Here is a 10,412-nt window from a genome sequence, read left to right as displayed (position 1 = left end):
CCCACTAATAGTTACTTTCTGTTGTGCTTTCTTGTTGACTGGAAAATGGTCATGTTAACTAGCGGGTATGACCTTTCCATAGGGGTTGAGCAAGGACCATCATAAGCACCTCACATGTCTCAGCAAAGAGGAAGTGATGGAGGCAAAAGGGAGTGCTCTGAATTTACATCCTAGTGAGCTCTCCCATAGAGGGGCTGCTGCCTCTGTAATCACTTGTTGCAACTGCCAAGCATATTTTGCTGAAGAAGACAAATCCATAAGGATCAACTTCCCCAAAACTCCCCATCTCGCTACCCACATGATGCAGCTAGCTCCTTTGGTGACACCAAGGCCAATCACTTAATGACTAAGAGATCACGGTGGCTGGGGCTGAGGTGGCTGAGTCAGGCTGGGGGTGGGATCACCTCGAGTTAACAGGAAGTCCGAGATTTCCTCTTTTTTCCAAACAGAAGGCAGAGGGTACAGGGTTGGTTGAGCAGGCAGCTGGTACTAACACTGCTGGACTTGGGGTGAAGGCTGTTCTGTCATGAGGTTGGCTGTGTTCTTCTCTGGGGCCTTGCTGGGGCTACTAGCAGGTAAGGAGGAAGGGGACGGGGAAGGGGGGCCCTGGGAAGAAGCCAGCCCTGGGTTGCTAACCAGTTTTTTCCTCAAAGCCCAGGGGGCAGGGAATGACTGTCCTCATAAAAAATCCGCCACTCTGCTGCCATCCTTCACGGTGACACCTACAGCTACAGAAAGCACGCCAAGCCCTGGAACAACCAGCCACAGAACTACCAAGAGCCACAGAACCACCACTCGGAGAATCACCACCACCACGCATACAACCACCACCACAGGAACCACCAGCAGCGAGTCCCCAACAGCCACTCATAGTCCTGCTACCACCACCAGTCATCAGAATACTACAGTTCATCCAACAAGCAACATCACTGCCACGAGTCCAGGACCCTCCACCAGATCCCCCCACCCAGAACCACCACCCTCTCCAAGTCCTAGCCCAGGCTCCAAGGAGGCAATAGGAGACTACACTTGGAGTAATGGTTCCCAGCCCTGCGTCCGGCTCCAAGCCCAGATTCAGATTCGAGTTCTGTACCCAACCCAGGGTGGAGGAGAGGTAAAGCTAAAAGACAGTGGAGGACATAAAGGGAAGGGGCTGAGGCCTGATATGATTCAGAAGTGGGGGAGGAAGAGCAGAGGAGACAAATACAGATTGAAGACAAAGGGAACATGGAATGGCAGAGCTGTGTAGTCTTGTGACCTCTCATTTTTAACTTCTACAGGCCTGGGGCATCTCTGTACTGAACCCCAACAGAACCAAGGCCCAGGGGGGCTGTGAAAGTACCCATTCCCACTTGCTCCTCTTATTCCCGTCCGGACAGCTCAGCTTCGGATTCAAGCAGGTACTAACCCTCATCCCTCCCTGTCACCCTATCCCTACCAACCTCTTGCCATACCCCTTACTCTATACCTGGATGCAACTCCCCCCTGCTGCCCTGAGTCTTCCTGGTCGCCTCCCCAGGATCCACTGCAGAGCGCAGTCTACCTGAACTATATGGCTGTGGAGTACAACGTGTCCTTCCCCCAGGCAGTGCGTGAGTAACCTTCCCTTTTCACCACTTGCACTCGATATTTGGGTTCCTGAAGGGACGCAGGCTAGTGGGTGGAGATGTGGATATGGAGCTAACTCTTCCTCATTCTTTTAGAATGGACATTCTCAGTTCAGAACTCATCCCTTCGAGATCTCCAAACCCCCCTGGGCCAGAGCTTCAGTTGCAGAAATGCAAGCATCATTGTTTCACCAGCTTTACACCTTGATCTGCTCTCCCTGAAGCTACAAGCTGCTCAGCTGTCCCCCTCAGGGGCCTTTGGACCAAGTAAGACCTACTTCTTCCCTCCTCGAATTTTCCCATTGCACTGAACGCCCCAACCCAGGCTTATAATCTCCCTCCTTGCACCCCCAAATCTCCTCCTCTCAAGCTTGTCACAGCTTGGGTAACTGTCCTTCCTCCTCCATAAGGCTCTCCCCAGGCTCCCCTTTGTTTCCCGCTCCGAGACATCTAGGTGAGCGCCTACCAATCTCTACTTCCCAACATCCCCTACATTCCTTCCTCCCACCTTGATCCCAACCACCACCACTGTGACACCCACTTGACCTGTCTTTCCACCAGGTTTCTCTTGTCCCAATGATAAGTCCATCTTGCTGCCTCTCATCATCGGCCTGATCTTACTCGGCCTCCTCACCCTGGTGCTTGTTACCTTCTGCATCATCCGAAGACGCCCACCCACTTACCAGCCCCTCTGAGCATTTGTCTCAATATCCAGGGCACCAGGAGGTCCTTTCATTTCTCATCACTCAACTGACTTAAAGAGATAAAAGTTATCATCCTTCCCTATCTTGATGAACAAAGAGATAATGCAATTGGGAGGGATGAGGGGAAAGATGCTTATTAAATATGACTGATTCCCCATCTCCCATGGGAAAATAATAAAACTTGCTCAAATCTTTATCCTTGGTTTTCCTTGTCCTTCCTGCCAGGATTAAAAGCCGTTAAGTTTCTTGTCACACACCTTTTGGTACCTTCCATGGTTGAGTCTAAGGGTCCTAGAAACAGCTCACCAGGAGCGATGAATATGTCACTTTGTGGTGCAGTGCCCTCATGGAGTCCTCCTTCAAAGTCTGGCACAGCTGTTGTCAAACTGGCCTTGCCTCCCTTGCTCCTCTTTTCCTGGGGTCTCTGGCTGTTCCAGTTACCTCTCCTCCAATCCAGGGGAGCCACCCATCCCAGCAGCCTGTCAAATGCTCTGCCCTACCCACTGTGTCCGGGCTAGCGAACAACCCAGATTAAACTCTGGCTGCATCTGGGATACTCCTATCTCACCTGCAAAGGATTTTCATCAACAACAGGAGCAATGCGTACTGTGACTTCCATAAAATATCCTTTATGCTCCTGGGCAACCCACAGTCCCTGGTGGTGGTGCCCCCTAGTGGTGGTGGGTGGCACCCCCTAGGACAGCCCCAGTGTGGAATCTAAAAAGGATCTCCCCGACCGCCCTAGCCTGAACGACCAGACCAGGAGTGCTAAATTCCCCTTTACAGTTCATGGCCCTGTGAGCATCGCCAGGACCAGTATGGGGCCCTTCCAATTGTAGGAGCCTTGTAAAGCTACAGAAAGCAGCCGCCGAGACCGGCGGACCCACCCCTTTTGAGGGAGCACGTGGCCGAGACCCAGCAAACACACCACCGCCTTGCGACACCTCATAAGACCCTGCAGACTGTGTGGCGCAGAAGTCACCGAAGGGTGTGGTATTCCCAGCAGGTGCCCAGCCACCAGAGCGCGATGACCAGTGCCATCTCCACCAAGACTTAGTGTCCCGGCACTGGGTGCCAGAAGGCATCGCTACTGCTGGGTAGTCTTGAGATGTCCCTAGGCGAGATGCTAGGGCGCCCCCATCTGGCCCAAATCCTGGCTAAGCACGTGGTGACAGGAGGCCGAGAAAGGGGCCGTGGCCCAGAGGTGGCGCCCTCGGGCCAGTGAGGTGAGAGGGAACCCCGGGGCCTTCGTTTCACAGAAGCGGCCAGGACTGGGCCCATATGGGAGCTAGGGACGCTGCCATCTCCCGAAACCGGGCTCTCCTTCCCCACCACCCCTTCCTCTGCTTCACTGTCCTGGCCCAGCGCACCCATTTGCCAAGGCCTCGGCGAACCTGAGGGAGAAGCATGGGCCTTGCGCCTAAGGTGAGCGGCCTGGCTCACACTGTCTCGCTCCCATCGGCGCCATGTCCTCTGGAGACATCGAGAGTACAGGAGGTGGAAAGCTACACCGCCCACACCCAACGCCATTTTGGAGACTCACGCCCCTTCTCTCTCAACTTCGAACAATGTAGTAAGCTGGAAGAAGACAAGATGGCGCCGAGCAGGAGGAGCGGAGAAAGGAAGGATAAATCTTACTGCGTAAACAAAGGCTCGAAAAATGAAACTGCGCAGGCGTACAGCTTTGGCACGCTTTAAAAATTCGAGCAGCAGGGAGGGAGCGTCCAAAAACGTGGTTTCCAGGCGAGACCTATTTTACGTTAACGAAGGTGGGATGGCGTAAGGAAGAGCTGGGGCGGGAGGCGGGGCGCGGTCCTGCTTAGTGGCGGGAAGGCGGGAGGCGGAGCGCTCGGAGCGCGCGTGCGCACCGTCAGTCAATGGCGGTTTGAGGGATTGGCGGAAGTTAGCATTGCAATATGGCGGCCGAGGTAGACGGGCTACTTAAACCGGTGCTGGTGCCGCTTCTTTTACCTGAGAAATGCTACGACCAAATTTTCGTCCAGTGGGACTTGCTTCATGGTAAGTTTTATTTGGCATCGGGTCAAGTTTTGCGCCAGCGCTCTCCGGCCGTAAAGGGGCCATGAGTGCGGACTAAGTGACGGCGCTGACTATTGCCACAGCATTCCGGGCGGAAGTCGTGTCCGAAAGGGGCGGAAGTGTCTCGGGCTCCGTAGAATGAGGTCTCCATATTTGGGCGAGAGGGAAAGTCGCCAGGTTGGGAGTACTTTGCTTTAGCGACCGAAGAAAGACGGAAAGACTCAAAGTTTACAAAACACAGTTTAAGATCTGATTAGATCGTTCCAACATCTAATAGGTCTGTACACCTTCAGGAGCAATGCTACAAATGATTCAAAGCCTCTTATGAATCAAGGCCTTCTGTGGCACCCCCAAGGCTCCTGCCATCCTAATGGCTTTGCTCCCAGCCTCCACGTTTGCTCACGGTGTAATTTTGGACTTAATTTGTCTGGCTTCCTTTTTCTATCTACTAGGCAACGCCACAGCCAAAACCCGCCTCTGACATCAGACCTTTAGGGAAGCCTTTACAGTCCACCCCCTTCAGTTTTTTGGTACCCCTCTGTTCTCCCGGGACAGTGTTTTTTTTTTAGCTGCGTCCATGACCCATGATAGTCAGACTACCACTGGGGCAAACACTTTGGGGGTGGACTTCCAGGCTAGAGAAGATGTTAGTAGCTAGAACATAAAAGCGGGCCGTGGAAGTTCCTGAGTAGGGGCCAGGGACAGTGTTCGAGAATGAGCGATATAAAGGAAACCTATCCTTGGAGAGAAAAGACGTGTGGATTGCCTACTTGCTCACAGGCGGGGAATAAAGGATCAGAGGACTCTTGGGCCTTGTTCAGCTCTACACAAGGAAGCAGTGGAGAGCCTTGGAAGTCAGATGAAGGAATTTAGGTGTGATGGGCAGGGAATGGAAGAGTGGGTCAGAGGAAAGAAAAGGTAAAAGCTGTTTTGCAGAGTCACCTTGTCTGAACGTGATATGATTTGGAGTAGGAAGAACTAGGCCTTTTTCACCTGCCTTCAGACCACCCAAGATTTCCTTTTGTGGGTATGTCAAGATCTTAAAGCACTTAAAGCCTTTAGGCCTGCAAGTCCTGGCCTGGGTTCCAGAGGTCTCATCTCTGCTTAATTTCTCTTCTTAGTTCCCTGCCTCAAGATTCTTCTCAGCAAAGGCCTGGGGCTGGGCATTGTGGCTGGCTCACTTCTGGGTATGTTTCTTATCATCTTCAAGTCCTGCTGCTGGGAGGTGGGTAGAGTGCTGAGATAACATAAACTGAATGGGTCCCTTAACTATAAGTGGGGTTAACATGCCTCCAGGTCTGCTCTGTGGCTGTCCTGCTGTGCACCCAAGGGATGTCAGCTCCTCAGCCCTGCCCTTCTCATCGTCTTTTCCCAGTAAAACTACCCCAAGTGTTTAAAATACTGGGAGCCAAGAGTGCCGAAGGATTGAGTCTTCAGTCGGTAATGCTAGAGCTAGTGGCGTTGACTGGGACCATGGTCTACAGCATCACCAATAACTTTCCCTTCAGGTAAGGGGCCCTGCCCTTTATCTCCAAGGGTAAATGCTCAAAACTCTAGTGGGGGTTAGAGGGAGGGAGGTAAAAGGGCAGGAAGACTTAAACCTCTCTGGAACTCTAGTCATCATCTATGGTGATGATGAGAGGAGGTGAGCAACCCAAGAACACCCAGTTTCCAATCCTGAATCAACTGCATGGGGGCTGCCGGGAGGCAGGAGGTAAGGGATCAGTAGGGCTGTGGCGGATAGGGAATAATCAGAGAATTGTGTCCCCAAGATGGACGGGCTCTGGAGGCTTTCCCTGCCTCTTCCAGGCCCATCTTTCTTCCTTCCAACTCTTGACTCTGCAGCTCTTGGGGTGAAGCCCTGTTCCTGATTCTCCAGACAATCACCATTGCCTTCTTGGTCCTGCACTACAGAGGACAGACTGTGAAAGGTGCTGAGGATTGACCCATGAGCTGGCTGCCAGCTCTCAGGAACCTTGCTGGGAAGGCAGGCTTGGGGAAGCCAGGGGACTCAGAAGTTGACACGAACTCCTTATTTCCGTCTCCCAGGTGTTGCTTTCTTAGCGTGCTACGCCTTGGTCCTTCTGGTGCTGCTTTCACCACTGACGCCCCAGGCTGTAGTCACCCTGCTCCAGGCCTCCAACATGCCTTCGGTGGTGGTGGGAAGGGTGGGTGCTGGGAACAAGGGAGAGGATGTTGGGAAGCGGGGTGGGTAAAGAGTAGAGGAGAAACCCAAAGTTTGCAGGGGGTGGGACTGAGAGAAATGACATGGGAACATGGAATGAGTTCAGATGACAGAACAAAGGGTGTCTCAACTCTTCCCTTAGCTGCTCCAGGCAGTCACCAACTACCGCAATGGGCACACGGGCCAGCTCTCAGCCATCACAGTGTTTCTGCTCTTTGGAGGGTCCCTGGCCCGAATCTTCACCTCCATTCAGGTGAGTGCACCTCCTCCCCTCTAGAGGGCACCATAACTTCACCTTACCTCTCCCTGCCCGAGGACTTCAGGCTGCCTCTTTTGGAACCCTTTCTCACTATGCTTAAGTGACCCTAGCTGTGTCTCTCACCCAGGAAACTGGAGACCCCCTCCTGGCTGGAACCTTTGTAGTCTCTTCTCTCTGCAACGGCCTCATCGCTGCCCAGGTCCTCTTTTACTGGAATGCCAAGGCTCCCCACAAGAAGAAAAAGCAGTAGAGTTGAATGGGCTCCCTGAGTACATTCCATGTTTGCATTCATCCACCCAACCATGGGGTCCTTCCCGTCTGGATCAGTTTGCTGCTGTCTTTTAACCATTCCCCGTCTTCTGCAATTGCAACTTTGGCCCAGATCCTTAGGATGGGGTAGAAATTTTCAGGCTGACATTTGAACATTGTGTGCTGTCCTGTGTATATGCTCTGGAGACATTTAAACATTTGGCTGAAATTCTTCCTTTAGCAGAAGTTTCTAGCTAGTTAATATATTCTGGGCAAAAGTCTTACCCTGTCTTCCCCATTTCCCCACTTTCCTTCTGACCCTGAAGGACAGAGCCTGGACAGTGGAAGGGACCAGGTGCTTATGGTTTCCTTCCTCCCCCAGCCTGGCTCCTGGACCCCAGTGCTTGGGGGTGGGGGGGGGGGGGGTAGAGGGAAGGGGACAGAAGAATGACTCAGGCAGGGCCCCAGGGTGGGGTGAGGAGGTTCCTGCTCTGGCAGGTCCAGGCGGAAGGGAGTGGAGACTGCTGGTTCCTGCTGCAGTAAAGGGGAACAGAGATGGAACAATAAAAGACTCAGAGACATGGTTTAATTGTACAAAACTGTATTCAGCCTACAAAAAAAAAAAAAAATCTGTGGGTGTTGTTCCCCCTAGCTTTCTGGGGTTTGAGGAGTACTGCTCATCTCTGAACGGTGGTCCAACACAGTTCTAAAGAATTTGCAGCCTGGGAGTGGGGGTGGTGGTGGTCTGGGTAGAAACATAGAAAAGGAGACTGGAAACCTTTCTGGGTGGTCCACGTCTGTGAGGGTTAGAGGTGGGTTAGGGGCAAGGGGGTCCCTGAGAGGGGTGGGTTGTACAGAGGGGGAGAGCCTGGGGGTGGGTAGGGGCTGTAAGCAGGGAGTAGCTCCCCCTGGAGCCTTGGGTTACTCTGAGGGAGAGAGCACGGCGAGGGGCCCTCCGGTTTACAGTGGGAAGAGCTGCAAAGAGAAACACTATGGTTAGAAGGCATTTGCTCCCTGGATTGGAGGTGCCAAGTAGGGTCCCTGACTCGTATGTGGGGGTAGTTCTGACCAATTCTGCACAGACAGGTGGAATTAATCAGCCACCCATCCATCCCTGGCTATCCGGACCCCCCCGAGTACCAATGGTAGGGAAGGGAACCCCAGGATGGCTTAGAGCTGCACCACCACAACCATGTCCGGGCACGCTCAAGTGCGAGCTTGCGTGCTGCGCGCCTGTTTTTCTCTTTTGGGGCGGCAGGCCAGGAAGGGGTAGAGTTGGGCTTGGCCTGTCCTTGCCCCGGGGCTGGGAGAGGAAGCCGGGTCACACGAGGGCCAGAGCGGGGGCCGGGGCGGGGGGAAGGATGGGAAACTCAAGTAACTAGAACAGAGTCACATCCAGGTTGCTGCTCTTGCGGTGTCACCACCAACAGACTCTGATGGAAGAAAGACCCTGGCTCCCCTGAAGTCTCCCACCCTTCATCGGGCACCCTCCAAATTCCTCCGTGAAGTGTCCCCTACTTGGGTGGGCTCAGGACCCCTGCCAGCCAGGCTCTCTGGTATCTGCCCCCACCCAGACTCTAGGACAGGGGCACAAGTTTCTGTCATCCTGTTCTCGGGTACTCACCCATAACTGCCAGGAAGGTAGGCTGTCGAGTAGTTGGGGGGCTGGTACCCAAAGCCTCTGCTTCCCTGGTTGGCTGCATATCCAGGCCCCCAGACTGGCCCGCCGCCAGCCACGCCGCCGCTTCCCTGGCTGAAGTGGGGCGACCCGGCGCCCGCGCTCTTGGTCTTGCGCCGGGGCCTGTACTTGTAGTCGGGGTAGTCGCGCAGGTGTCGGGCCCGGAGCCGCTTAGCCTCCTCCACAAAGGGCCGCTTCTCATCCTCGCCCAGCAGCTTCCATTGCGCGCCCAGGCGCTTGGAGATCTCCGAGTTGTGCATCTTCGGGTTCTGCTGCGCCATCTGGCGGCGCTGGGCGGAGCTCCACACCATGAACGCGTTCATGGGCCGTTTGACCTTCTCCAAGGGAAGCCCCCTGGAGACAACTGGGCTCCCGGCGCCCTCCCGCTCCTGGGGGCCCGAGGACGAGGAGGTAGGGGCCGTCGGAGTGGGAGGCTCCAGGTTCCAGGCCTGGTCGTGTGAGGAACCCGGTACCGCCATGGGGGTGCCGAAGGGAAGCCTTCAGAGGACGTTTCTACACGCCCTCTCCTCCGAAGTGAAACGTTGATCCCCAAACCCGGTATCCTAAGTGTCTTTCTAACCCGGAGTCGTTACAGAGAAACTCGTGTCCTTTATAAACCGTCCCAAGTTCAGAGTCCTTATAATGGAGCCCGTACTTTCAACCAATCCGGCACTTCTGGGGAGTCCGGCGCAAAAACCGCTGCCTGGTACCCGCTCCTGTACAGGTTGTGCTCTTTCCTTGTGGCTGCGAGGTTCCCGGCGACCCAGTCTGGCGCCCCCTGCCCGCTGCCCGCTGCCCGCCAAGGGCCCGGCTTCGGTGAAGGCGGTAAACCTCTGCGATCGGGGTCCCGCAGCTGCCAGGCAGCGTAGCCCAGGTGCCACAGCCCTCTCTCACCAGGTCTCAGCGTCTGTGGCTGGTGGGTGGGCCAGGCTGGGGAACAGCTTTTAACGACTGACTCCTCCCCACTCCCTCCCAGCCGACCGCGCCTCCTTAAGGGCGCCAACATCCCCCTCCCTCAGGCCAACCCAGGTGTCCCGTTCTTCCCAGCCCCCAACTCTCCCCCCAGGGGACCACACCCCCTCTCCACCCAAGACCCAGAAGTCAAGCCTTCCAGCCCCAATAGCCTGAACATCTACCCCTCCCTTCTTAAGCACAGCGATTTAAAGTCAATATCTTTGCACAATGGGATCAAGTAGAGGGGGATCAAGAGCCCTCAGGGTCAGAGTTGTGCTGGGAAGAAGGTGGGAACATCCAACCCACTAACCCAAACCTTTTTCTGGTGCCTACAACTCCTCAAGCCCCTGACCAGCCCGGGGGCAGAAAAGTCAGGCAGTCAGGAGGCAGGCAGGCAGGCCATTTTTGTTTCCTGAGTCATCCCAGCAGGTGCTTGGGTGGCGATACAACCCCTTGCCAGGTGAGAAAATTTAAACCCTCACCACTGTAGCCCCCAAACCTAGGTTTCTCCACATGTTTTATCTCTAAACCTCAGAGCTGGGAGGCAGGGCACAAGGAAGCCCAGGAAGAACCAAGGCTGAGATCAGTGATATGGATGCTGCAGAGGAAGCCTGGATCCAGAGCAGAGTACCAGCAGGAATGAGGGCTTGACACCTAGGTTCCAGGGGCTGTCTTGAGGGAACCCTGCTCCCCACACTCCCCAAGGCCCAGCCCAAGCCCCAGGCCTCGGGTAATCAGA

At 54.8% G+C, this 10,412-nt stretch overlaps 3 protein-coding genes across 5 annotated transcripts; 2 read left to right on the top strand and 1 right to left on the bottom strand.

Annotated features, from left to right (window-relative positions):
• Positions 1 to 91: 91 nt before the first annotated feature.
• On the top strand, positions 92 to 2,526 carry CD68 (CD68 molecule). Its single transcript, XM_055576653.1, has 6 exons — positions 92 to 575; positions 654 to 1,114; positions 1,281 to 1,400; positions 1,520 to 1,592; positions 1,704 to 1,874; positions 2,169 to 2,526. The coding sequence occupies exons 1-6, from the start codon at positions 527 to 529 to the stop codon at positions 2,300 to 2,302; spliced, it is 1,008 nt and encodes a 335-aa protein (XP_055432628.1). The 5' UTR covers positions 92 to 526; the 3' UTR covers positions 2,303 to 2,526.
• A 1,626-nt stretch (positions 2,527 to 4,152) lies between these two features.
• MPDU1 (mannose-P-dolichol utilization defect 1) lies at positions 4,153 to 7,287 on the top strand. 3 transcript variants are annotated; one of them, XM_055576650.1, is made up of 8 exons: positions 4,194 to 4,330; positions 5,285 to 5,375; positions 5,470 to 5,535; positions 5,645 to 5,856; positions 6,194 to 6,279; positions 6,398 to 6,516; positions 6,676 to 6,786; positions 6,920 to 7,287. In XM_055576650.1, the coding sequence occupies exons 4-8, from the start codon at positions 5,681 to 5,683 to the stop codon at positions 7,040 to 7,042; spliced, it is 615 nt and encodes a 204-aa protein (XP_055432625.1). In that variant the 5' UTR covers positions 4,194 to 4,330; positions 5,285 to 5,375; positions 5,470 to 5,535; positions 5,645 to 5,680; the 3' UTR covers positions 7,043 to 7,287. The 3 variants fall into 3 exon arrangements, with proteins under 3 accessions (XP_055432624.1, XP_055432623.1, XP_055432625.1); XM_055576648.1 differs by lacking the exon at positions 5,285 to 5,375 and having other exon boundaries at positions 4,160 to 4,330; positions 5,724 to 5,856; XM_055576649.1 differs by lacking the exons at positions 5,285 to 5,375; positions 6,398 to 6,516 and having other exon boundaries at positions 4,153 to 4,330; positions 5,724 to 5,856.
• A 338-nt stretch (positions 7,288 to 7,625) lies between these two features.
• On the bottom strand, positions 7,626 to 9,697 carry SOX15 (SRY-box transcription factor 15). Its single transcript, XM_055576651.1, has 2 exons — positions 8,666 to 9,697; positions 7,626 to 8,016 (listed from the first exon to the last, which is right to left on the bottom strand). Exons 1-2 carry the CDS (start codon positions 9,196 to 9,198, stop codon positions 7,848 to 7,850), a joined length of 702 nt encoding a protein of 233 aa, XP_055432626.1. The 5' UTR covers positions 9,199 to 9,697; the 3' UTR covers positions 7,626 to 7,847.
• Positions 9,698 to 10,412: the final 715 nt, after the last annotated feature.

The sequence above is a fragment of the Bubalus kerabau genome, chromosome 4 (assembly GCF_029407905.1).
Source record: "Bubalus kerabau isolate K-KA32 ecotype Philippines breed swamp buffalo chromosome 4, PCC_UOA_SB_1v2, whole genome shotgun sequence".
NCBI classification, from domain to species: Eukaryota; Metazoa; Chordata; class Mammalia; order Artiodactyla; family Bovidae; genus Bubalus; species Bubalus kerabau.
This window is presented reverse-complemented; position numbering and strand designations above follow the sequence as displayed.